Genomic DNA, 27,936 nt, shown 5'->3' on the forward strand with positions numbered 1-27,936 from the left:
TACGACTTAAATTCCCAACATCATAGAAGGGTTTATTTCATTCTTTTTGGCAGTTAAAACGTGACAGTGCCACTACTATATATTTTCCATTATGGTTTGATTCAAATCTTCAGACATACATGCATGTTATTAGTAATTCTACTACATCTTAAATAAAAACTCAAATATTATTTAAGATCTGAATTCAGCAATTTGAAATCACATAAGGAATTCAAATGTTTCTATACCAAGTAACACAGCCATCCTGGGAGGGAAGAGAAAAATTTCACAATTTATCTTCACGTGAAAATTCAAATATACCGCATTTAGACACAGGCACAAACACAAACACAAATCTTCTGTTGTAAGAATGTTTATTGCCTTTAAAACATTCTAATATACTGACTGGTGAATGGTACTTCTCATTACCATCAAAACAGCATGCTTTTGAGGCAAAGTAAATGCAATTCCACCTTCCAATCATGAAAAACAGCACAGTTTGAATGAGAAGGCAAATTACCTTCTCTTGAACATTGTGAAGATTTCTCCAGAGGAGAAAATAACTACATAAGTATAATTTCCTCAGAACAGCCAAGGCTAAAATGGGTAGCCCAATCCTTCATGCAGTTAGCAGTCTATAGCTTTATTAATTTGGGTTTCATTCAATGTGGTGTCAGATTCATGGAAAGTAATATTGTACCATCGTGCTATTTTCAGGTAGAATGCTCCTACGTGGAGTCCATAATCCATTTCCAGCTCTAGCAATATATTCAAAAGGATATTATTTGAAGTGTCAAGGCTAGCAGTTTCAGGCAATGGGGAGGAACTCCTTGTTTAAACATGCAGCGAATGCCAGTTGCTTTTAAAGCAACTTTTAAATGTATGTATACATTTTCAGAAAATTTATATCCCCCTGAATAATGGAAATGGGTACTTGAATCAACCATGAACACAGGTTTTTAAAGCCTGTTTCGTGTTACATATAAACAAAGATGGCATTCGTTTTTGGAAGGCTTGAGTTTAAATAAGGGAAACTGTGTGTGTTTACTGCACGTTTTTCTTTAGTACCCTTAAATGTTATATTGAAGTTCAAGGCAAATTAAACTTCAACACTAAGCCTAGCAAATCTGTACTGTAATGAATCTGGATTTCTCAACAGTACAAGCCCCTTCTTGTCTGCCGGCTGATCGATCAACATTTGCAGCAAACCTGTCAGACTTACAAAGCCAAGAGCTTCGCCACAGCCAGAGGCCAATGAGAAGTCCCCTTGAGTGACAAAGCCTAAGAGAACTCTGGAGCAGTGAGATACAACATCTGGTAGAGGGTGAGGCCACAACCCCAAAACTCCCTGTATGTCTGCTATTGCATTCATGGGTTTCAAGGCACTCTTTTCTGTTACCTTCCCATCATTTGCTTGCTTTCTTCTTCCCTTTCGTTTCGAGAGCTTGTTTTTAAATTGGTCCTTGTGCTTAGGTTCCTGAGGGCCACAAAAACGCTGGTCTTTGTCGAGCTGAAGCAAGTCATCCTTTTCTGGAATGCAAATCATTGTGTGCAATTCGGGATTTCCTTTTCTGAGAAGGTACAAGCTCACCCATACTAGGGCCCTGGGATAATGTTGATTAGTACACATTATGGTATCTTCAGCCAGTTCTTTCTCATTCATCTTGGAAGTATGATGCTGTCGGTACCGCCTTTTGCCAGATGTAGGCTGACACCAAAATGATATTTGCCTTAATAATTTTCTGGTCCTGTTGAAAGGATACAATAGATTATATTTTTCTAGTTTATGAAAAAAAGTAGAACATTAAAAACTTTGGAATGGAATGCTCCCAGTTCAGACTCTAACCAACTACTCAGTCATGTTTTTCTAGAATAATTTATTCCATGTTTCCACCTTCTCGGTTCATTGTATTTTTCTCCTTCCTAGACATACAAATACATGTACTCTCATGTATAGTATTTATACTCAAATATATTAAATTATTTAAAACCTTGTGGGAGATTGAATGGCATATAAACTGCACTTAAACATAATAAAACGTAAAATGTTTCTCCTTTTCTGGAAGACCTAAGTGCTCTATACTCCATCAACACTTCTTTCTTTTGATTGAGTGATGCCAATTGGCTAGAAAATAATAAGTAAAATAAAAGGATGAGCACTCAGGATAATTTAATTCATTGTATGAGGTAGTCATAAAAGCTGTGGTGGTGCAGTGGTTAGAATGCAGTATTGCAGGCTAACTCTGCCTACCTACCAAGAGTTTGATTCTGACCGGTTCCAAGTTGACCCAGCCTTCCCTACTTCCAAGGTTGGTAAAATGTGGACCCAGATTGTTGAGGGCAATATGTTGACATTGTAAACTGCTCAGAGAGTGCTGTGGTGTAAAGGACTATGGAGCAGAATATAAATCTAAGTGCTGTTGCTATTCATACAAGATTGTTACAACATTACTTCTGAACTTTCTAATTTTGCATATGTGTGAACTGTATTTACTTTGACTTCAGAATTTGTTCAAAGTTTAAAATATTTCATTGCTGAGACCTATTGTTAACAAAACTAAGACTTATGAATTACCGTATTTTTCAGAATATAAGATGCTCTGGATTATAAGACACATCTATCTTTTTTTGGAAGGAAAACAAGAGAAAAAAAATCTGCCTCTACCTCCCAGTAATTTGCCTCGTTGCAGCAAATGGCAAACAGACTGCTTTAGTTTCATTTTCATTTTCAGCACAGCCTGATTAGCATAAAAAAAACCCAAACAAACCTGCCTCCCAGCAATTTGCCTCTTTGCAGCAAAAGAGGCCCACAGCAATAGGCAATGGCAATCCCTGCAGCCTGAAACAGCTGAGAGTCGGGGAGGGCAATCCAACTGACTATCAACTGCTTGTGCTAATCAGGCTGTGCTGAAGCTGAAACGGGCTGTTTGCTGTTTGCTGCTTGCTCTCTGCTGGGAGACAGAGGCCAAAGGGTAGGGGCCAGCAGGTGGGCAAGGCTACATTTGGTGTATAAGATGCACCCAAATTTTCACCCTCTTTTGGGGGAAGTGCATTTTATACTCCGAACAATACAGTAATTTAATTGTTTGGATTCATTCAAGACCAGGGAGAACTGTACTATACTAACATACATGGTAAATGACAAAATAATATCATATGCTTTTAGCACAAATGAAGTTCACATTTCTAATTATGTTTTTGAATTTAATAAACCGGATAGGTGCAAGTTTGGCATGCTCAACCTTTAAACTATCTAAGGAGTAGCAAAGAGTATGTAGTTTTTGCTGCTGACATTCCATCCTAAAGTATTTCTTTATGTGCATAAGGAATGGCAGAGAGATGCAGAAACTCAACAATTGTACTGTATTGACAACATTTTACAACCAGTTCCTGTCATTCAAGCAGCTGAAGAAAAATCAGTAAGCAGAAAGATCTGTCTTGGCTAAAGTGAAAATTCTGTATCCTGAAGATGATTTGCTCTATATCTAGTTTTTCTTTCAAGACAAATGCACTGTAGGGATTCACGTTGCTTGTAAGTTAATTACCCAAGAGTGATTGACAAGGCACACATTTGTTTTACATACCTGAGAATACAGAAGGCTTGACTTGAAATGGCTTCATCTGTTTTGCATGGATCTATTACTTTTTCCTCATTTTCTATCTGCATAATTTGACAGCATGTTTCTATTTGCTGGTCTGCTTTGCTTGCTGGCGCATCTACCGCACTTGTTGTAGAGCTGTGACCACTAAGGACGTGTTCTTCAGACACACAGTCTTCCCTGTCCAAAGCTGATAGCTGCGTGGACTCCATATGGACTTTGTATCTGGTCTCCCAATCCTGTGTGAGTTTATCCCATGGACAGAGGAATGGCGCCAATGTCCCATGTTTAATATAATTGGCTCTTTTTGCAGGAGGCCGCCTATGATAAAAAAAATATTTTCTATTTAGCAGCAAAGCCCATAATACAGTATGAAATTATTTATTCCTACAAAAGCATATTTTTAAAATTGTTTTCCTCTTCAGTTACATACTGAGCTGCAAGATACATGTATGCATGTATAACAGATCATCAAAAATAATTTTTCACGTCCATGCAAGTACCTGAAAAAATCAGAAGGTTTATTAACACTGGATGTTTTTCAACATATCTTAGTACTGTGATGAACAGTGAGACTTCGTTTTCCCATCACTGAGCTGGCTTTCATGTTAAGATATTTCCAATTCATGTTAACATACTTCCAGAATGAATTCACTCCTTACTACTATGGCTCATTCTAAATCATCTCTGATCCCAACAGCTGCTGAATCTAGATGTCCTGGCACACTTAAGTCTACGGCTCTATCATACAAATACAGAGATAAACTCTTAGGTAGCTACTTTACACACTCAAATAAATTCTGCAAATATAAAAGGAATTATAACCACATCATATGCTACTCAACAGACTACTTCTAAAAATCCCCAAATAGCTTCAAAGGTAGGCTTCCATGCACTCATAAACTAGGAAAAAATTGAATTGCAGCTACTTATTGCAAACGAGCACATTTTAGACACTAATTTCCTAACAAATGTAATCACGATACCATCCATAATATACCTATCTACATTTATTTTATCTTTACCCCCTTTAGGGATCTTTATGTGGAAGGGAAAAAACATCACCATCATTCCTCCAGTGTACACCAAGTAATAAAATGCTACTGCATATCGCAGGACCGGATTTGTTGATCGTGACACCTCAGTGAGATGTTTACCTTTTAAACTTCTCAAGGAGATTCTCCTCTAGTTCTTTTGCAAACTGGCTACCAGCAGGACAGTCTGGATAATCATGAGGAACATGGGGTGTCCCCTTATACAGGGAGTGCTTCAAACCTTCTTGTAAGCCACCGACTCTTGCACCTTGATATATCTACAAGGCAAGACAATGACATGGTCTTGGATGCTGGTAAGATAAAAAATTATTCTCATTCAGTTTATATAGTGTCAACAAAATCCCTTCTCTTTTGGTTTTCTTACCTATGTTCCATGGGCAAAGGTTAAAAAATGTGATGAAAAACTATTTTTTTTTTCACGTGTTGAGTTTACTTACATTCTTGAGTACAATTATTTACATTTAAAATGCTGCATTTAAATTAAAAACAGTAAATCTAGATTTATATCTGTTGCTACTTTGGAGTTGTATTTTTGCACTTTTAGGTTTTCTCCACAAACTTACACTAGGCAAGCATGGGTGAGATAAAGAAATACTGAAGCTCTTTTGTATCTTATGGGAAAAATCACAATTGTTATTTACTAACATATTTGCAAATATGGATATCCAGAGAAATAGCTTGCCAATAAATATTTGCACTGTGTATATGCTGTATATTATAAAAATAACTTTTGAACTCACTCACAATTTTACAAGAAAATAGCAGTTGAATGTAAAGAATTTTTACAAGACATCTGTAACTTAAAGTTGCCCTATATTTTTCTGTGGAAAAAGGAGCACAACCTGATTCAAGGAAATAAATACATGCACGAATGCATGTTAGACTGTACTTCTTTTGTTTTCACAACAAAACTGGAAAAGAAGTTACAGTCGTATATAAAAGTATATACGAACTTTCAATGGAAAATATAAAGGAAATTCTTCTTGGAGCACCAAGCATCCTGAGCTTATACAATATAATACATAATTTATGTTAATTTCTCTGCCGCTTTCATCACTTACAAAAGGCAGCCAGAAGGCCATGCCCCAACCTTTGGGCAGGTAAATATCCCAGCCACTTCCCCATCCCAATCGATCATCTCCAAGCAATTTTCCAGGCTGTTGAACCAGAAGTATAGGAATCTTGGATTCTCGCAGACCCAAATCAAGATGTGATCCTGGTACCAAAAGTTTACTTCTCAGATGATTCAAATCCTGGGATGAAAAAGCAGGACAAAGTGCTGTGAAGTTTGGATTAAATGAAATCTCAGAAATAAGTCAGAGCTTGTTATGGTGAGCTGTGTATCAGGGGCCGTTACCAGGCTGCAGGAAGCAGGCTGCTGAAGTGGCAGGCGAGCACCTAAATCTTCTTTTGCCTCCGGCCTCCATGCAATTTCTTAAGAGACACTGAATATCATAGCTACCCCTAAGAGATGCTGAAGTTAAAGCAAAGCCAATTTCAGAACTTGGGGCAGAAAAATAAAGCAGAACTGTATTTTCTGGGAACCAATACCGATCAGCAGCTACACTGTATGAAAATAAAATCAGCAGGTTTTACTATAACATTTACATGTGGCTACAAAACAGGGCACTCACAAATGTTTTTATGCTGGTTTGGCTGGAGCAGCCTTCCCCAACTTTCTTGTGATATGTTGAGAACTGCAACTCCCAGAATTACACAGTGTAGTTAGTACAGATAGTCCTCAACTTACAACCTTTCATTTAGTGACCGTTCAAAGTTACGATGACATCAATAAAAGTGGCTTATGAACATCTGGCACACTTACAGCCATTGCAGCATCTCATGATCACATCATCAAAATTCAAACGCTTGGCCACTGACGCCCATTTATGACGGTTGCAGTGTCCTGGGGTCATGTGATCACCTTTTGTGACCTTCTGACAAGCAAAATCAATGGGGAAGCCAGATTCACTTAACAAGTGTGTTACTAACTTAACAACTGCAGTGATTCACTTAACAATGGTGTCAAGAAAGGACCTATAACGGGAAAAATCATTTAACAAATGTCTCACTTAAGAACAGAAACGCTGGGTTCAATTGTGGTCATAAATTGAGGACTACCTGTACTACCTGCAAAATATAAATGAGAGAGAAAGGGAACAAAACACTGCAAATATAGAGTTGGAATGTAGTTGCCATCCATGGCAGTCCTCCAATGAATATAACTCTCCTCTGTAGTATGCAATTTTCATGCTAACATAAACATAGAAGGGAGAACGTGAGATGTTGTAGCTCAGCAGGTAGAGGTATCTGTACTGCCTAGATCCGTGATGGCGAACCAGTGGCATGTTTGCCCAAAGCAACACGCAAAGCCATGTCGCCCGGCACGCCCACCCTTGCCTGTTTGTCTTTCGGGTTTCTGGTGCTCATGCACACGTGATGATCAGCTGTCCTTCATGTGCATGGCAGTGCCGAGAACCGGTCTGCACATGCGTGCCAGCCAGCTGGTCGTTAGGAGCTCATGTGTGCTAGAACCTGGAACTTTGGCTTTTCCAGAGTGTGGTCCCGACAAGTATGTGCGCATGACATTTCCGCACAACCTTTTCAGCACTCGGTGCTGAAAAGGTTCGCCACCACTGGCCTAGATGTCCTATATATATTATTTGTGTCCACAGAGGCAAGACAGAAGGAATGTAATTTTTTTTGTTTAAATGAGCAGAAATAGTTCTTGCTGATGGAGGTTATTTATTTTATTTATTTATTTATTTTTATTTTATTAGATTTTTATACCGCCCTTCTCCCGAAGGACTCAGGGCGGTGTACAGCCGAAATAAAATACAGAGTATATACAATTAAAAGAAATTAAAAGAAACTATTAATAAATGGCCGATAATTTAAAAAATTTACAAATGTTTAAAATCTCTAAAACCCCAATTTATAAGCATATTACTAGACATCGCAGGTATCAATCAGTATTTAATGTTGTGGAAGATACAAAAGACCCACAGAAAGTGGGACAAGGTGCAGATTGAACCAAGCCATGTCACACATGAATGGCATTATAACAACTTTCGTGTGTTTCCCACCTAAAAATAGACTCACATAGGATTTCAGGAGCTAAAAAAAACACAAGTTCATTTACCCAAAGAAAGCTTGTGGACCAGGTAAGATTCTTTGTGTAATTTTTTTTTTCAATCAAAGTTCAATGATCCATTACAGCAACACCCTTGGACATAAATGCAAACAGCCTAGGAAAAAAATCAGCTTATAATTTTTTGCATAGACATAGAGATTTAGGAATGGGTTTGTTAATATAGTGAAAACTACCTGTTCTGACATTTTATGGTCTGTGACGCTCTTACGGACATTAGCGTCCCAAAGAAAGCTCTGAGCACATTCTTCAGATACACCTTCTAACATCAGTTGTTTAACTTTATCTTCTAAAAGAAAAGATAAAAAAGAAAATTTTGTTATCATGGAAAGGTTACCGTTATATTTTACAAGTAGCAAAGTATTCAAATTAGTAGATGGGAGAAATAATTCTAATATATGTATTTCTACTAGATTCCTCATTAATATATTCCTCATTAATTCCACAAAAACTTTACAGGATTCTGTAGAACTGACATCTTAATTACCGTGCATTCTAAAGTTAGAATAAATTTTACATAACACTTTTTAATTGCAGCTATAAAATGGGAAATTGTGACTTCAGTTTTACTGCTTTATCCAGTAAAGTACTGCCTCTTTGGCTTCAACATTTAAGATATGGTGAGGAACCGGAAGTGTCGCGGTGAGATTGGCTGGAAAATAGCAAACTCCCAACGAGCCTTGCGAAAATCCAACCAGACAAACCACTGTCAGGGGGTCTTTGGACCGGATAAGGCAAGTTCCTCAGAAGTCAGAGGAAACTCTTCAATCTAGCAGCAGGACGGTGGCCATTATGACCATCATGAAGCTGGGGCAACTGGAATAAGATTTGTGCAGGTACAGTGTTTTGGACAAAGTATTGGTACTGGGTGAGTGATTGACCAACTCACAGGTAAAAAAGAAGTATTTTTAAAAAATTTAAAAGAAGTACCAGGGAGGAAATAGCAGCTAATTGGCATTGGGGAATGTTAATGAAAGGAGAAGAACAAAACGGAAGTTAAAGCACTAAAGCCCAGAAAGGAGCTTGATATTTGGATTGGAAATTGGATTTTGAGATATTATAAAAAAAAGAAACCTGAAAGAAAATAGTTTCTGAATAATATTGGACATAATCTTAAAAGTTTTGAACTTTGAAGGAAGAAAAAAGAAAAATTCAAAATAGAAAAGTTTTGTAAAGGAAATTTTTCAATTGGATTTGAAACTGGAATTTGGGATATGTAAAATTAAGAAGAGAAAGAAGAAACTTGAAAAACATTTGATAAGCGGATTTAATACACAAATTGGATAGTTTGTGACTTTGTTGATTTGAAACTTGTGGATTGGAGAGAGACATCTGCTGGCGGAAAAAAAGCACTACAGCGAACAATTTGAAAACTGGAAAAAATTACAGTGACTTTGAGCTACAAGAGCCGTGAAAAGTTTGAAGGAGGATTTATTTTCTTTTAAGCTGTTTGATTTCAACAACCAAAGGAGGTGGAAAATAATAAAACTGTAAATTGGAGTTAAAAACAAACTAGAACATTAAAATGTGGCAGGAACTAATTGAGATGGTCAAAATGATGCGTGTATCATTTAATTAATTAATTTATTTCTTTATTTCTTTATTTTGTCATAACAATATATGTAGGTATCATACAAAAAGATTATATAATATATAAACACATATATGAGTAAATATAAGGAGGTATAAGCATATATGTATATAGGAAGAAGAAAAATAATAGAACAGGAACGGTAGGCACGTTTGTGCGCTTATGCACGCCCCTTATGGTCCTCCAGGTGCCGGGAAGCTGCCATGCAACCACACTCTCTACAACCTTCGCTAAGCGAAGGTTGGAGACTGACGATAATTTCCCAAAATAGCTGGGTCCAGGGAAGGCTTCTTCAGGAGAGGTCTCACCACCGCCTCCTTCAAGGCGGCGGGGAAAACCCCTTCAGCTAAAGAAGCATTTATAATCCCCTGGAACCAGCCTCGTGTCGCTTCCTGGGCAGCCAGCACTAACCAGGAAGGACACGGGTCCAGTAAACACATGGTCGCATGCAACCACCACAGCACCCTGTCCACGTCCTCGGGAGCCACAGAATCAAACTCATCCCAAATAACCTCAACAAGACGAGTTTCTGTCACCTCGGCTGAATCATCGCAATCATGGTCCAAGCCATCACGAAGCTGAACGATTTTATCATATAGATAACCGTTAAACTCCTCGGCTCGACCCTGCAGGGGGTCATCCCGCCCCTCTTGTTGAAGGAGGAAACGGGTCACCCAAACAGGCGGCGGGCGGTTATCTGCCGGCGCAATGAGGGTGGAAAGCGTGGGCGTTTCGCCTCCCTCATTGCCACTAGGTAGGTCCTGGTAAAGGACCTCACTAGTGTCCGATCAGCCTCGGACCTGCTGGACCTCCAAACACTCTCTAGGCGTCTTCTCCGGCGTTTCATCTCTCTCAGCTCCCCCGAGAACCAGGAGCCAATTGAGATCTCGCCGGGTCAGAGGCCGCAAAGGCACGACACGGTCCAAAGCCCCAGCCGCGGCCCGATCCCAAGCCGCAACTAGTTCTTCAGTCGTGCCGTGGGTAAGATCCTCAGGAAACGGCCCAAGCTCCGTCAGAAACCTCTCCGGGTCCATCAGGCGCCTGGGACGGAACCAACGCATCGGCTCCGTCTCCCTGCGGTGGTGAGCAGCGGTTCGAAAGTCTAGGCGAAGGAGAAAATGATCCGACCATGACAATGGTTCTTTCACTATATCTCCTAATTCCAGATCATTAACCCACTGACCAGAGATAAAAATCAAGTCTAGCGTGCCTCCCCCGATGTGTGTAGGGCCATCAGTTACTTGAATCAGGTCCAAGGCCGTCATGGAGGCCTGGAACTCCTGAACCACTGTTGATGACAAGCCGGCCGATGGCAAGTTGAAATCTCCCAAGACCAAAAGTCTGGGGATCTCAACCGCCACGCCAGCAAGCACCTCCAGTAGCTCAGGTAGGGCTGTAGTCACGCAGCAAGGAGCCAGTGCGTGATCAACAACCCCATCTGATTACGATGGCCCCACTTCACAAGGAGGATTCACAGCCAGCTATCTGAGGAACAGTGGACTCCCTTGGCTCCAGACTCTCTCTAATCACAACCGCCACCCCGCCACCCCTACCCTGGGCCTCGGCTGATGGAATGCACAGAAACCCGCGGGCACAGTTCTACCAGGGTACACCCCTTCTGTGCCCAACCAGGTCTCTGTAATGCCCATAAGTCCGGACTCCCCTGAATCAGATCGCAAATCAGGAGCCTTATTAACCACGGACCGGGCATTGCAGAGCATCAGCCGTGAGCCCGAGCTCTGAGGATCTTGACCATCCGGGAGCAGTAGGGACTGGGGGCGGAGCACGTGATCGCCTTTAAACATCGACCACGTGCTCCCAAAGAACGATCGGCCCCTGCCTCCGCCATATCTGCCCCTCCCACTTACCGTACAGATGGAATGATATTCTCTGCTCTGTTCAAACCCCTCCCCTCCTGTCTTCGGACCAGCTAAAATAATGTCGTGAGCGCGCGCTAGGACTGGACATACCCTCCCCGACGGGTTTCCCCCATCACCCGCCCTTGCCCTCCCCCCCTTTAAAAATTCCCTATTTAAAAATCTCCAAAGGCTCTTCCTCGACGCATGCCACCTCTGTGGGTCCCAAAACCCGTCATTGAGGCCGGCCCTTGGTAGTGCAGAGGGCCATTCCTGCGAGGCGGGGGCACCTCGCAGGCAGAGGAGTTCATGTGCGGAGTATTGCATAACCAATTGATTAGCGGAGCAGCATAATTCTTGAAAGGACATCATCCTATAACTTTGTAAACACCCTCCACAACATGTAAAATACAACAGAAACTGTTGATTTATAAGCATATTACTAGACATCGCAGGTATCAATCAGTATTTAATGTTGTGGAAGATACAAAAGACCCACAGAAAGTGGGACAAGGTGCAGATTGAACCAAGCCATGTCACACATGAATGGCATTATAACAACTTTGGTGTGTTTCCCACCTAAAAACAGACTCACATAGAATTTCAGGAGCTAAAAAAAACACAAGTTCATTGACCCAAGGAAAGCCTGTGGACCAGGTAAGATTCTTTGTGTAATTTTTTTTTCAATCAAAGTTCAAGTAGTCTTTAACAGAAAGGACATTACAATAGATGATTCTGTTACAGAAGTCATATTTTCTGCAATCTAGATTAAAGCGGTTGACATTAAGTTTAAATCTATTGGTTGCTCTAGTATTATTGCAATTGAAGCTGAAGTAGTCTTTAACAGAAAGGACATTACAATAGATGATTCTGTTACAGAAGTCATATTTTCTGCAATCTAGATTAAAGCGGTTGACATTAAGTTTAAATCTATTGGTTGCTCTAGTATTATTGCAATTGAAGCTGAAGTAGTCTTTAACAGGATGGAATTATATATCTTATATATAATTATATAATTATATAATTATATATTATATATAAGATATATAATATATAATATATAAACACATATATGAGTAAATATAAGGAGGTATAAGCATATATGTATATAGGAAGAAGAAAAATAATAGAACAGGAACGGTAGGCACGTTTGTGCGCTTATGCACGCCCCTTATGGTCCTCTTAGGAATGGGGTGAGGTCAATAGTAGAGAGTTTTTGGTTAAAGCTTTTAGGATTATGGGAAGAGACCACAGAGTCAGGTAAAGTATTCCAAGCACTGATGATTCTGTTACAGAAGTCATATTTTCTGCAATCTAGATTAAAGCGGTTGACATTAAGTTTAAATCTATTGGTTGCTCTAGTATTATTGCAATTGAAGCTGAAGTAGTCTTTAACAGAAAGGACATTACAATAGATGATTCTATGAGTTAAACTTAGGTCTTGCGCGAAGGCGACGGAGTTCCAAGTTTTCTAAGCCTAGGATTTCAAGTCTGGTGGGATAAGGTATTTTGTTGTTTTCAGAGGAATGGAGAACTCTTTTTGTAAAATATTTCTGGACACGTTCAATTGTATTGATGTCAGAGATGTGGTGAGGCTTCCAAACAGGCGAGCTGTATTCTAGAATTGGTCTAGCAAATGTTTTATATGCTCTGGTTAGTAGTGTGGTGTTTTTGGAAAAGAAGCTACGCAAGATTAGGTTTACAACTCTTAGAGCTTTTTTTGCTATGTAGTTGCAGTGGGCTTTGGCACTTAGATAATTTGATATGAAAACTCCAAGGTCTTTAACAGGATGGAATTATATATTATATAATTATATATAATTATATAATTATATATATAATATATAATATATAATTATATATAATCTTGATAGAAAACAAGAAATTATGTCAGAACATATTCAATTGGATAAAGAGGCTAAGAACGAGAAGCAAGAAAACAGCACTGAAGATAAAGACATTGATGATGAAAAATTAAATGATTATATTGGGAGTAACAAGGAAAAAAAGAGAACGGATAGGTGGAAACAACGTACAAAAAAGAGGCAAACTAAGGGAAGAAAAGGGAAGAGGAAAAGGCTAGAGGAAAATTTTTTTAATGATTACACTGGGATTAACAGTGGCAAAAAGAGAGAGGATAGGACAAAGCAGAAGAGAAAAGGGGAAAGGATTAGGCACAAAAAGGTTTAATGATTACACTGAGATCAACATTGGGGAAATAAGAAAAGTGAAAGGGAAAAGGGGGAATAGAACAGGGCAAACTAGATGAGTAAAGGATTTAAAAGGATCTTTCAAAGGAAAGACACAGAAAAAAAAGACATAATAATTATAAAAAGAAAAAGAGAATGAGAGAATGGGATAAAGGGAGGGAAATTTTAAGAGGTGGATTGCTGGATGGACCAAGAGAAAATGGTTAAAAGGAGTAATTAATGGAAAGGAGGAAGGGTAATATGATATATACCTATAGTTATAAGTGAACTATATTATTATTAATATTTGTGATTGTAATATGAAATATATTGTGTAATATATTTAATGGTAGAATGCAAAAAACAAGGGAAAGGAGGAAACTGTATACAATAATACAACTGAATTATGATATAAATTGTGAAATATAAAAAGAATGGTAGAAGGAAATGAAATTGAAATTGAATAAGATATTAATAGAAATTAAGAAAAAGATGATTAAGAGATTAAGATAATGTTTGTATTTGAAAAAGATGGTGTGAAAAACAAAACTGAAGAAATACATTGTTTTCGATAAAATAGTAAAATGATTAACAGGGAAATAAGAAATGATAAATTGGTCCACCATAGAAAATAATTGACATTAAGAGATAAACGTGAAATATCAAGCTATAATAAAAAAAATAGAAACTAAGGATAGAAATGACTTTGTTTAAATTAAAGGGTTTCAATGTAAAAAAGGAAATAAAAGGAAACAAATTGATGATAATTTACAAATGTGGCGATTTTGAGATTGGAAGTTAGGGCCGGATGGTAATATTGATTATAAATTAAATATTAAGTAGAGATAAAAAATAAAAAAGTGAGTATTATGGCAGAAATTGAAATATATAAATAATATATAAATTATATTTGGGAAGTACTTAAGTTATAAGCTGTAAATTTGACTTGGTCAATACTCTATTCAGAAAAAATGTACTGTTTATGTTTGTTTTTTAAAAAAAATTACAAAAAAACCCACATTTAAGATATGAAGGCTATATGCAATTTTCCTAATTGCATAGTCAAATTGAATACTCTGTCATTAAGAGAATTTTTAAACACTTCAATTGTGATTTACAGATACTCAGAAGTTGTGTGCAAAATCCAATCTTGCAAGCATTCTTTAGATTGGAACAATGGTTCTAAAGCTGTTTGCCCATTTAGCAATAGCATTTAGGCTTATATAAAAACACATCATGGTGTTTTACAGCACTCCTTGGGTGATTTACAAGGTAGAAGCATTATTTATATATTGCCCCCAACAATCTGGGTCATTTTACCAACCTCAGAAGGATGGAAGTCTGAGTCAATCTTGAGCCCCATCAGGATTGAACTCCAGGTTGTGGGCAGAGTTTGCCTGCCATACTGCACTATAACCACTGCACCACCACAGCTTTCAATTACTCCTTTTTTGAGTCCAATGTAAGTATATTGTCTCACCAACCCATAAAACAGATTCCAAACTGAATCCTCAACTCAAAAACAAGCAATTACAAATGGCTCCATTAACCAAGGGTATGCCCAAATTACCTTCTTGGGGACAATTCATCTCAGATTAAGAACCATTACATTAGAGAAATATGTGCATTTAAAACTTTTTCTCGCCTTTATTCTTCTATCATAAATCACAGATTGAATGGTTGTCTGCTAGTATATACTAGTTATTCATTCTCCCAAAAGAGAATATAGGTTAAATTTTTAAATGGAGCTAGGCTGAGTCACACCAGTCTTGCAAAAAAAAACGATGCATCCATAATTGTCTCATACTAAGTTAAGATACAGACTTTCTGACATTAAATATGTAATAGTTCCCAGTGCGTTTAGAGACTAGGTAATTAGAACAGGTGTAGGTTCTAGATCAATCAGGATCAGACTTTAAACAAATGGATAAAACACACTTTATTGGGCAATGTTGAAAGTTAGCAAGGAAGGTTTCATAATGCAAGCTGCATCTGGCCAGTGCTGCTGGAAGCAATAGAGATATTTGCTATAGAAAAATCGAGTGTTCATCCTTGCTTTTTCCAGTTGAAGAGTACCAGATGAGGGAGCTAAGAAAGCTTCTGTGCAAAAAGATGGAGAGCGAGTGAACTGCAGATGACTGGAGGAGAGCAAATGTTGTCCCTATCTTAAAAAACAGAAACCATCTGAAAACCCACAGACCAATCAGTCTGACAGTTTATCTCAGAAAATTCTAAGATAATAAAGGAATCAATCAGCACATAGTTTTTAATAAAAATCTGCACGAATGATCAAAAACAAGTCTTGTTACATTTGTTTCATTTTTGGTTTAGGTAAGTTCTTCAGCAATCAATTGACAAAATATTGCACAAAATTAGGATGAGCAAACGAATTCGATATGGCCATGAGAATTAAAGAGATACACAGAAGAGTCAAAAATCAGGCTCAAGAAGAGCTCAGGGCAATGTGGCTCTGAGTCAAGTTCCTGTATTTTTATTAATGATTTTGGAGAGGGAGATGGGACAAAATGCTTACCAGAATTAGAGGGGATACAAACAAAGTGGGATAGCTAGTAGTCCAGAAGGAACAAATAAAATTTAAAATAATCTTGCTGATTGGAGAAACAGACAGGTAACTCTTGATTTACAACCGGTCACTAATTATGAAGTTATGACCTACCTGAAAAGGGGGTCTTGCAACTTGGATCCAAATTTCTGATGGCTGGAGTCTTACCCAAGATCATTTGACCACACTTCAGAAATATGGCAACAGTACCACAATTAAAGTTGTTTACAGTATTTCATGGTCATGTGACCACGTTTGACAACAGTTTTGCCAGAATTTGTCACTTTCAGTTTTTGGCAAAACCATACCAAAGCAAACCATAGGTTCGTTTAATGAACATCACAAGAACACTCATGATTGTTACAACTATAATGGGCAAGCTCCATTACGGTCATAATTTGAGGACTACCTGTAATGGATGCTAAAGAGTCAAACGCCAAGTCTTTATTTAGGAAAGAGAAATCAAATGCACAAGTCTAGGACTGAGGATGCTTGACTTAATAATGTCACTTGTGAAAAAGAATTTGGAATAGCGGTCCAAATAATGAACAATGATTGAATAAAGTAAGTTGCAAAAAGAGCAAATTCTAATGTAGGCTACAGTAATAGAAGTACAATTTCCAATTCTTGAAAGTGAGATTCATAATTTATTCGGCATTGGTTAGAACCCACCTCAAATACTGTATCCAGCTCTGGGCACCACAGTTTAAAAAAGATTCAGACAAACTGGAATAGATTCAGAGAACGGTAATTCAGATGATTTGGAGACTAGAAATGAAGTGCTCTAAATAAAAGATTGAAGGAACCAGGAATGAGAAAACTGAAGAGGGCTCTGCTAGAATTTTTAATACCCGAAATGGTATCATGAAGATGCCCAGGTCTGTTGTCTTATCATTTTACAGGAAAGAAAATGGAATAATAGTTTAAGTTCAAGCAAGTTGGATAGCACAGGGCCTGCTGCAACCTTGCTGAGGTCTCAAATCACACAATACATGGCAGCAAAAGGCAAGATTTCCCTAGTGCTTTTGTCTTGAACAATAAATAGGTAACCAAGCCACTCCAATTTATACCCTCAAATTTCCTCAACCCAGACTGAAAACCATTAGAATTTGACCGTTCTGATAGTCTGATTTGGGAGAATTTTTTTTTAAAAGTAGAAATGGTAGTCGTTTGCCTTCCAGACGGTTCCACTCCTTCTCATACTTAAAAACCTGAAAACCCCTAAAAACAGGTGAAAAAGTTCTGCCCTTCTAGCTGGATGGGGGAACAAATTGCAGGTTCCAAGTTTAAAAAGTTTGCAAGCCAAGATGTAAGAAAACTGATTCCAATAGAATGTTGGGTGGAATGGGGGGAAGCTTCTACATTATTAAGAGCAGTTTCACATTGTAAACCAATATTTCTCAAGCTTGCAACTTTAAGACATGTGGAATTCAACTCCCAGAATTCCCCAGCCAGCATGCTAGTATAAAGCATTGCTGGAAAGGTAGATTGCATGACTTTTAACACAACCTACCGTGTTTTCCCCAAAATAAGACCCGTCTTATATTTTTTTGAACCCTGAAATAAGCGCTTGGTCTTATTGCCATGCACTCAAAAGCCCGATTGGGCTTATTATCAGGGGATCTTATTTTGGAGGAAACAGGGTAGACTGCCATCAAGTTGGGATCCTCAGCTATTCCTGCACTGGGCAGATAGCTGGACATGATAGCCTTAATGGTTCCTTCAATCTCTATGATTGCATTGCAATTTTCACTGTATTAGGTTTGATTATCAATTACCTATATCAAGTAGAGTTATCTTTAGGAAGACAGATGGCAAAATGCAGAAGCGCTACTAAAAAACCATGAGCTACTGCGAGCAAATAAATGGATAAAACTCATAATCTTAAGAATCCCATTCCAAGCTGCAATTTGCAATTATCAGCCTATGATTATTACTCCAATTATAAAAAGAAAAAGTTTCAACAGTGAAGCAAACAGTGTCTGCCAGGAACTCTTAAGACTTCTCTTAAAATATCTATTTCTGGAATAATTTAAACAGCTAGAAACAAAGAGTTATTATCTTGGGTGATGGCACCTGTTGGCCTCGCCAGGATTCGAACCTGGATCATCTGTATCATTTAACAGAGGCTTCCATAGAGCACAAGACCAGTTTGGTGCCACGCCCCTTCCTCACCGCTCTATTCTCTACATAATGCTTATTGGCCTGGACACATCTAGTTGAATTCCAAGTCTTAAGATGTCCCATGGCAATTTTTAAAAACACATAAACTTAACCTGATATAATATAGGTTTAGTTTTGTTACATTATGGACACAATACGTTACCTTGATATTTTGCTGGATTTGGCATGGCTTTCAATCTCTTTTTTGGTAAATTCACTCGAGGATCCCCAACAGTCAAACCCAGTACAGTACCTGATGGAATGTCTGAGGAAGCTAAACCTTAAAACATACAAAACAGGTGAAACTTTAAAAATAAACTTTTGTCAACTTTACATTACACAGATTGTACCGAGCAAAAGATGAAGAACAGATAAGTCACTTTCTCCTTGCTGTGAGATTGATGGTTTTTTTCCAAAATTAAACCTAAAACAGTAATCCCAATTGATTTATTCTGATGTTCAATTGTTTCAAAAGAGAGGCTCAATCCCAGCAATAGAGTGTCTTAAAGTGTGTGTGGAAGGCTTTTGATTCGAGAAATCAGTTCATAATCTAGGAATTCCTCTATATTCACAGTTTCTGCCTTAAATCGCAGATGTAGCTAGAATGGCCTTTGCACAGCTTTATCTTAGACCTCAGGTTTTTCTCAGTCATGAGATCTTGCTCCTTGCCACTTATGTTTTCGCCATCTTGTGTAGACTGCTATAATGCACTCCACATGGAGCTGTCTTAATAATATTAGGAATCACTAATGGGTTCACCCACAGAAAGAAAGCATAAAGAATACTATTAGACTTTACCTTGCATCGTTTCAAAGTTGGACTCTTGACGATAATGGTGAGATACCCAGTCAGGATTTTTGCAATTTTCTACCCACCAACTGTTGATTTCAGGATCTGTAGGATCCAGGTCCTAGTGATCAGAAGAATAGTGATCAGAGGAATAATACAGAAAATATAATCAGCTAATAAAGTTAGTTCCTCTCTCTGATACAAAGAGCTAGGAAGCATATGAGTATATGAGCAAAAGTACTGGTCTGGCCATATCGCATTACAAAATCCATGGGACTTTATCATGCACATAATAAAGGAAAGCAATAAATATTCACTTCCCAAGTTATAAAAAAAATTATGTGATACTGAAAAAAGTCCTTTGAACCTGAAATGCAGATTTTAAATAGAAACTTTGAGCACTGTTTCTTAATTCTGGCAGTTTGAAGCTGTGCAGACTTAAACTCCCAGAATTCCCCAGCCAGCAATTCTCCTGGCTAGGAAATCTTAGAAGTTGAAATCATTTTTAAGTTACAAAGATTGAAAAACAGTGGTCTAGAGTTCACCGTGTTATATAATGCATTATCCTCTATTCCTTCAAAAGCCAGAAGCATGACAGATAATCTGAAAGAACATAGAGTTCTTGAGACAATATGTGAAAGTTTGCGCTTCTGTAATACAACAATTATAATTAGGGATATACAATGCTGAATTGTAGCATTTGACTATCATAACTGAATAGTGTCTTGAACATAAAAGAAAAAACTACTGAAATTACTGATATACTTACTGTATGAACAAATGCAACTTTGAGTGCCTCTGTGAGGACGCAATGTGAGAGGGGACCTATCAAACGATATCGGAGAATCTCCATTGTCAAGTCACTGAAAGAGATAAGAAATCGAAGTAACCATTAAGGCAGCTTAAATAGCTTAAATTTGCAAACAGTCATGAAAAGTTAGCCATGATCTACATCTACCTTATGGTAACTCCAGTAGTTTGTGATGACCAGCAATATGGTTGGTTTAGCTCTCTGGTTCCATCACCAATAATCTTTTTCACTGGGACAACTGTTTCTCCTGCTTTATTTTTCCTTTTTCGTTTCTGGCCAACATGTTCAGGAATGTTCATTTTATCTTCCTCTTGTGAAAAAGTAACCACCGGTTCAGGGTTACAGGTTTCCACAGACTCAGAACACTGGAAGACTGATTTTAATTCAGCAAGGATGCTCTACAGAGAAGCAAGGAAAAAGGACTTATAAATCTGAGAACCACCTTTAATGTATTTCTGCCAGGAAAACAGTACTATCCTATGAACTGGAAGGAATGCAATGGTTACAAGTGAAAGACCTACAGTACATAAGGACTTCATTCTCAGAATTCTTATTTAGCCTCCCAACCCTGCTCCAAACTAATCCATGTTTCCAAAAGGCATTAGTTGATACTTGACAATAAAACACCTTTTTTAAAAAACCTGCAGCAATATTACACCAGAAGAGAAAATGGCATTGCATTTGTTTTTCTCCCTGATTATTTCAGAAGAGACTATAGTTCAGTAGGGTAATATTTGCTCTGCAACCATGATTTCTTTGTCAGCTGGTGCCATGTTTTTCTGGCCTTACTCTTCATATTTATCCCCAAAAGAAGAACAGATGTTTTGGTATGCAATTACGGTATCTACTATCCATCATTATACATGGATAACTTGATTCTATCACATGCCTCAGGCTCAAAGAACACAACTTTTTCAGTCCTCATTACTTCCTTAACAGGGGTCTAGTAATTGCAGAATTAATCTGTCATTTTAAGACATGAAATCAAAGGAGGGGGGGAGGGAGGAGGCAAAACAGATAAATGTTATACAGTATCTCTTCATATTTCTGAGACAACAAACTCTTTTGAGTGACCTCCAAAAAATGTCTATTATGACCAGTATTAAGCCTTGTTCAGCTATTTGTAATGTCATATATACAAATGAGCACTGAAAGATCTGATAGCATTCCCTTAGGAACACCCAAGTTAACCAAAGACGGGCAGTCAAATGCATCAGCCAATAGGTGAAATGTAAAACTGTCTACATTTTTGGGGAGTTTTTAGCAACCAGAACAGACACTACTGGGCTGGATCGCAAATACCCTGACCTGGTGTAAAAGTAGAGAGTAAAAATGTTCCCTTCACAATATACGCATGTAACATTCTCTTCACTGGTTGTAACGTGAACCTCTGAAGAAAAAAAATTAATCAGTCTTCCACTCAGAGGAAGAGCTAATAGCAAATTAATTAAATCAACCAGCCCAAAGCATTACATATTTGTAATATTTCACCCAAGAATAACATGCTGAATTTTTTACCTGCTTAAAAGCTGGGTGTGTCCATATCCATAGTTGCCTGTTTTCAGAAGTCTCACCAGACCCATGTCTGGGTTTCCAAAGGAAAGTAACTGGACCAAGCGTACCCTGAGGATACCGATCCTTTTGGTATAACACAAGGGAACCTTGACGCTTTCCAGATAGGCAAGAAATAGCTGCAAATGTTGGCCCTGAAAAAGGAGACATCAAGTAAGCACACTTCAAAATAATGTTTTAAGCACTGCAGACAGTGCCTATCTAGATTCAAATGATCATCCCAAACTATCCCTTGAAAGTTCAAATGCAGGGTAAAGGAGGACCAGGGTAGAACATGAATACAACATGTGGAATTGTTTTCCCCTCTTCCCCCTTTTTTTATAAACTCCCCTTCTGTTCAAATTATTTTTGAAGAGACAAAGAAGTCATGGGGAACAGGAATAAAAGTGTTTGAGAGGGGTTTCCCCCCCTTCTTTTTCTACAGTTACATTACTAAATAGTTATTTTCTTAACCATTTAGCTATTTTCTTGTACTAATGATTTGGAATAAGGATAAATACCAGAATGCAAAGGGCTATAAAAAAATACGCTGAGCTCTTCCTTAGGAACAATATTCAGACAAACTAGGCTGCTAAATTCTTGAAGATAGCAATAGCAATAGCACTTAGATTTATATACTGCTTCAGTGCTTTTACAGCCCTCTCTAAGCAGTTTACAGAGTCAGATATCCTTTATGAGAGGTTTTTAATACTTTGAAGAAACTATTACCTGTGTCTACATTGCACATTTGAGCAAGGGCTGTTAAAAGTGTCTCTTCTTTTCCAATCAACTCCAGACAACAGTAGTATGATAAATCCTGATACAAAAGGAAAAGTGGAAGGGAATTAATTGCATTCGGAGGCGAGACATCCCAAGAAAATTCCTCCAGTCTCCTACTGCAAGCACTCGAGTCTATTGCCTTTATTAATTTATTATTGATTAATCTGAAGAAATATAGCTTAATGTCCTTATCAGGAAGCTGGTCTGATGAGATTCAGATGAGATGATTAAGTCTGAAGAATTGCTGCAAATAAACATCAAGCTATTTTACAAGTTGTACAAAGGCCAAATGTTAATTGAATTGCTTTGGCTCTATAAGAATAAAACATAGTTTTTTTTAGTATAGGTAGTTCTCGACTTAATGACTGTAATTGAACCCAGAATTAGAGTCATATGTCATGCCAATCGTTAAGGGGGTCAGCACATGACCAACCTGACTTTACAGTTTTTTACTATTTTTTACTAAGCAAATCACCATGGTCATTAAGCAAACTCATTGTCTGGAATGGACTTTTTTATTTGCCTGAAATCAGAAGCAAATGCCGCTTTCCAGGAAAAGAACATCATAAATTGTGGTCATGTCATAAATGCAGGCAAGTTGCAGAGTGCCCAAAATGTGATCATATGATTGCAGGCTGGGAGAGGAGGCTGTCGTAACTTTGAATCTAGATTGTAAGTACCTCTTTTTTAAAGTCCATTTTACTTTTAAATGTTCACTAAGTGGACCCGTCATACATTGAGGACTATCTGTGTTGAGAATTCTATATCCATTATGAATGAAGACCTGAAAAAAACAGTGTTACATGGAATTTCTCAAATATAGACCAGCCTACTTCAGTTCTATTCTTGCCCAAAAGGTACAGCTGACTATGGCAAAGAAAGAACCCAAGGAATGCAGTTTTCTATAAGAGCAAATGGATTAGCTAACTAAGAATAGATACATTCATAGTACCTGAAGGAGGCAATGTTGTGTCATGGCTCGGTAACAGGCTCTATAACTCTTCATTGTGGGCTTGTCTCCTAAGCAGTATCCCCATTTCTTCACCATGTGAAACCGCTTGGCATGCCAGATGTGTGTTTCCAGCCAAATGTTCTTCTTCTGCCTGCGGTTGAACTCTAGCACCAAGTTTGTATGGCGGCGCCTGGCTTTACGGCACTTGCTCTTTGGAAGCGCTTTTTTCTGATGTTCAGGTTTCTCTGCCTACGTTGTTGAAGCAAAGGATAATATCATTCATTGCACTGTTTATTAAATTCAAAAAACCTGTGAATTGTAACCTGGGAAGAAACGGAAAGAAGACATAGTGACCCAAAGATCCAAAAGGATTATCACACTGTAAGCCACCCTGAGTCTTCGGAGAAGGGCGGGATATAAATGTAAACAAAAAAAAAATTATCTTGGGGGGAAAAAAACCTCAAGAATCACCAGCAAAAAATAAGGGGTGGGAGATGGAGGGAATATCTGAATATTCCACAGAGGCCTGTCATATTGGGGTTACGAATTCTGTTGTTGTTTTTTTAAAGAAATCCCACATTTTCTTCTAGACACAACCTTTGGAAACCTGGATGATTCTATATATCAAGAAATCAATTTCCAGAATTCTAAACATGGCCATGTTGGCTGGAGAATGCTAGAGATTGAAGTCCTGTATATGTGGACATCTAGATCAATGCTTATAATACTTGGCAGCTTTAAGCTGTGAGGACTTCAACTCCCAGAATTCCCTGGCCAGATTGCTAATGCGCACAGGTTACCTAGTATGCAAAGTATGAAGAAAGCTAAAGTGGGTAAGTAAGAAAAAGAAACTCACTTCTATTCTGGCAAGTTCACGGAGACGTCGTGGCAAACGTTTAACATTATGACTCATAGCTCGCCTCCTCATATGTCTAGGCAAGGACTGAAACACCAAAGTATTGGACGACTTCTGTTTAACAGCCTTCAACATAGCTTTTATTTCAGCAGCTCGAGCTTGTACAAAAGGAGACACTGGAAAAGGATATTTTGTTTAAAAATGCAGTTTGACAAAGAGACAGTATTCTGTATTCTGAAGCAGTTTTTCCCAAGAAAAATGATTCTCTGACCTGCCTATTCCTTCATTTTTACTTCTGTTTTTGGTTATTTATAATATAACAATGCTGATTTAAGCAGCTGCTAATTCAATGCCAATGTTTGCTTATGCTTTGGGGGTAAATTGCTATTTGCACAATCTAAGAATCTGTAAGAGTTTCTTGCAAAAATGAAATCCAGAAGCACACACAGGTAACTGATTCAGCTGGATTCATTAACTTCTTTATATACATAATAACAGATGAAGTATTTACAATACCAATAGTTGATTCTTTCAACGTGGTAGAAGTTACAACACAAGGCAGGAGAGAACAGTTAGTTTCATTTCAGCAGAGCAGACAGCATGCACAGACTGCTTAGTTTCAGTTTCAATTCTCTGCATAGACTCAGAAGCTGCAGACTAAGACATGCCCTGGCTCCAGTCTGTCTCAGCTCCTATTGGCTGACCTTGTTACCATATCTTCCCAATCATGAATATTCTGACAGAATCAGCTTACTGAAGAATATAGAATCCAGCAAACTACATTGGTTCGTCAAAATTAGAAACAAAACTTCCAATATTTTTCTTGTGGCCCTTCTACGGATGAGCTCAAGGTTTGCTCTCGGTAATTTTAAGAAAGGTCTATAGATAGACCTTTCTTAAAGAAAAGTCTACAGATAAAGTACAGCTGGGGAGTAGAGACAAACTTCACACCAAAGTCTAAGATCAGTCCAGACCAGATTAAATGTGACTGTTCTTGCCTACTTTATTTATTTATTTATTTATTTATTTATTTATTTATTCGATTTTTTATACCGCCCTTCTCCCGATGTACAGGCGGTGTACAGCCAAAAATAAAAACAAACAATACAATATACAATTTAAAATACAAATTAAAAAACTTATTTTATAATTTTATGTTATATTTTATAACATCTAAATGTAGCATTTCACAGATGGCTGGCTATTCTTGGATACTCACCCGTTATGCATTTTGGCATTTCATGGGAAACTTTTTGATAGAAGCCTTGTTGTGAAGTTTCAAAATGCAACTCTGTTGATAAATCAGGGGAAAGTTTTATATTATGGAATGATTAAGACGTAAGGAGTGTACATAAAAATTTAGCAGCAAATTTCTATTTGTTAAATTAAGTATATAAAAAGATATTCTGTCATTTTCTAAAAAGCTTTGAGATTATTTATACTTCAGTGTGTTGCCACACTACAGAATATATCTGTATGGTAACTTTACATGTAAGTTATGTTTATCAGTACTGATCAAACAAGATTCTGTAAATAGTATTCATACCAAGAATAACTATTAAACCCAGCTATGGTGTAGTAACCATTAGAACCAGTTTGGAGTAGTAGTTAATGTATCAGTCTAGAAATTGGGAGACTGTGTGTTCTAGTTCTACCTTAGGCCCACAGCCATCTGGGTGACCTTGGACCAGTCGCTTTCTCTAACCTTCAAGCAATGACAAACCACTTCCGAATTTCGACTGATCTAAAAAGCTAAGCATGATCGGACTGGATAAGTACTTAGATGAGAGACCCCCTAAATTATTCTAAGGTTGTAGATTGGGCTGGAAACAAACAAACAAACCAAAATATATCAGAAGGATACAATGGCAAATCACTAGAAGCCACTGGACCATGAGTTTCAGTCCACCCTTACACTCAAAGCTGGCTGGGTGACTTTGGGTCAGTTATTCTCTTTCAGCTCAGCCCAACTCATAGGATTCTTTTTGCGGGAAATCAGGAAGTAGGAGCATGATGTATGTCACCTTGAGTTGTACAAAATAAAGGTGGAATATAAATAAAATCAAACAAACCAATCAATAAACTCCCAGGAACTCTATATAAACTTGGGAAAAATCATTGTTTATTCTTAGTTTTAAAAATAACTTGAAAATGGAAAAAATACTATGTGGCAATGCCTCGGTCTTTATGTTCTACCTGAGATTCCAAGACTATAAGCTGGACAGTGAAGCTGAATGACAAGCAATATTATTATTATTCTCTAATGACCACTAAAATATTTCTTGACAAATTTCTTAGATTTATTTTAAGAAGTCCAACGATTTAAGAAGTCCAACACTGATTTAGCTACTAAATGTAACAAATACCTTGTTTCTTCCGCTGAGGAGTTCTTTCGCCTCCATTCCAAAAATATGCTTCATTGTGACTTGGCCCAGCATCAAAAGGATAGGTCACACTAGCAGGTTGATTTTTCATTTTTTTGCCCCTTCTTTTTTGTTTTGCGTTTGACATTTCTGCAGTAGAAAATGCCACATAATAAAATAGACTTTATCTCCAGTGGTTTGAAAAGCAAAAGAGACGTCATAACATACATGCAGTGTTTTAAAGCTGCTCATTATTTACATTTTTCAACATTCTTTACTAAAACAGCAACTTTAAAAAAATTATTACAGAATTAATAGTAACAACCGATCCAAAAAACTGAATGGCACCACAACACTGATGTACAAACATAATAAAATTCATTAGCACATTCTCTACGTATGTAAAGTTCATACATTGCTTCCTTTTCACATCTCTGGAAGCATGTAGAAACATTTATAGAAAAATATAAAATTAAAAAAATGAGCTGTGGTGAAAGACAACTCTTGCAGTTACGTGCCCTGAAAAATCTTTTGCATTTACATGCATTACCCTTCCAAGCTGCAGTGAAATATGTCAGCATCTGTCATGGTGATGCTGCGCAAAAGCTGCTGCTGGACTTTTGCTGCTTTGGTAGAGGCACAGTTCAGTAATGCTAACAAAGAAGAAACAACAGGAAGGATTTTGCTAATCACCAGAACTGGTGCTGAAAAACAGGGCGTAGAGCATCCTTTCACTAACAATTAAATTTCTGCAGCCTCGCCGTGTACCGAACAAAACACCAGCAGGATTCTAATGAAGGTATTTTCTACCACCCAAAAAACCAGAAGACCCAGAAGCTCTAGAAGGACCAAGAAGCTGAGGAGAACCCCCAGATTGGGTATCTGCTCTTTTGAAGGAAGTGAAACTCCATAAAGAGCTACAGATACAAATATCCTGGGCACTAAGTGTCTCTGCACTAATAGCAACTCCATTCTGCTGGGATTCAATCTGAACATGTTCCAACCTATTCAGTCTATCAACAGTCTTTATGCACCAGATCAATGCATCTATTTGCATCTCCTATTCCACCAGGTATAGACACAGAGATAAATAAGCCTTATTAACATACAGTACTACGGATTTTTTTTTCAGTGCTAAGGATTTTTTTTTTCGCCCCAGTGAACATTATCTTGCACAGGATAATCACCCAACTGAAACCGGGCATCAATTCCTGAACGTAGGCAAGCCCTAAAAACCACTGCTGAAGCCACTTCCTACTCGCACAGGGACAGTTTCCCACAGGGCAGTTCAGGGTTAAAGAGCAATGCGCCTTCCCAGCCACAGTGTTTTTGGTGGCGGACATTCAGCCTGTGTGATAAGCAACCACCAAGCCTCCATTCCTCGTGGCCCAGCGCACATGTTCTTCAACTGTGCTGCGGAGCCAACCTTTCCTCTCCTTCAACCGCCCTACCTAGTTTTGCCAATCCGGAGGCCACCTGCCGCGTCCTCCTCGCACGAGGCTTCCAGCCCGGAGGAAGAAGGCGGGACCGCTTCTCCCCTGGGATCCGCTTCTCTTTCCACCAATCGCGTGGGTGCCGCTTCCCCAGAAAGCAGCAACCTTCGAGACCAGCTCCTGCAATGTCTCTTACCTTGAAGACCACATCCCCCAGAATCCTTCGCGGCATCTACGGTGGGCGGAAAAGGCCCT

The 27,936-nt window shown here is 38.2% G+C and overlaps 1 protein-coding gene across 2 annotated transcripts; it reads right to left on the bottom strand.

Annotated features, from left to right (window-relative positions):
* On the bottom strand, positions 1-27,883 carry POP1 (POP1 homolog, ribonuclease P/MRP subunit). 2 transcript variants are annotated; one of them, XM_058178615.1, is made up of 16 exons: positions 27,725-27,883; positions 26,252-26,398; positions 25,105-25,176; positions 23,886-24,061; positions 23,030-23,278; positions 22,027-22,114; positions 21,265-21,452; positions 19,894-20,144; positions 19,705-19,798; positions 18,945-19,056; positions 18,310-18,426; positions 7,961-8,073; positions 5,695-5,886; positions 4,736-4,890; positions 3,564-3,899; positions 1-1,727 (listed from the first exon to the last, which is right to left on the bottom strand). In XM_058178615.1, the coding sequence occupies exons 2-16, from the start codon at positions 26,394-26,396 to the stop codon at positions 1,079-1,081; spliced, it is 2,937 nt and encodes a 978-aa protein (XP_058034598.1). In that variant the 5' UTR covers positions 26,397-26,398; positions 27,725-27,883; the 3' UTR covers positions 1-1,078. The 2 variants fall into 2 exon arrangements, with proteins under 2 accessions (XP_058034598.1, XP_058034597.1); XM_058178614.1 differs by having other exon boundaries at positions 27,700-27,883.
* Positions 27,884-27,936: the final 53 nt, after the last annotated feature.

This window comes from Ahaetulla prasina, chromosome 3 (assembly GCF_028640845.1).
Source record: "Ahaetulla prasina isolate Xishuangbanna chromosome 3, ASM2864084v1, whole genome shotgun sequence".
Classification (NCBI taxonomy): Eukaryota; Metazoa; Chordata; class Lepidosauria; order Squamata; family Colubridae; genus Ahaetulla; species Ahaetulla prasina.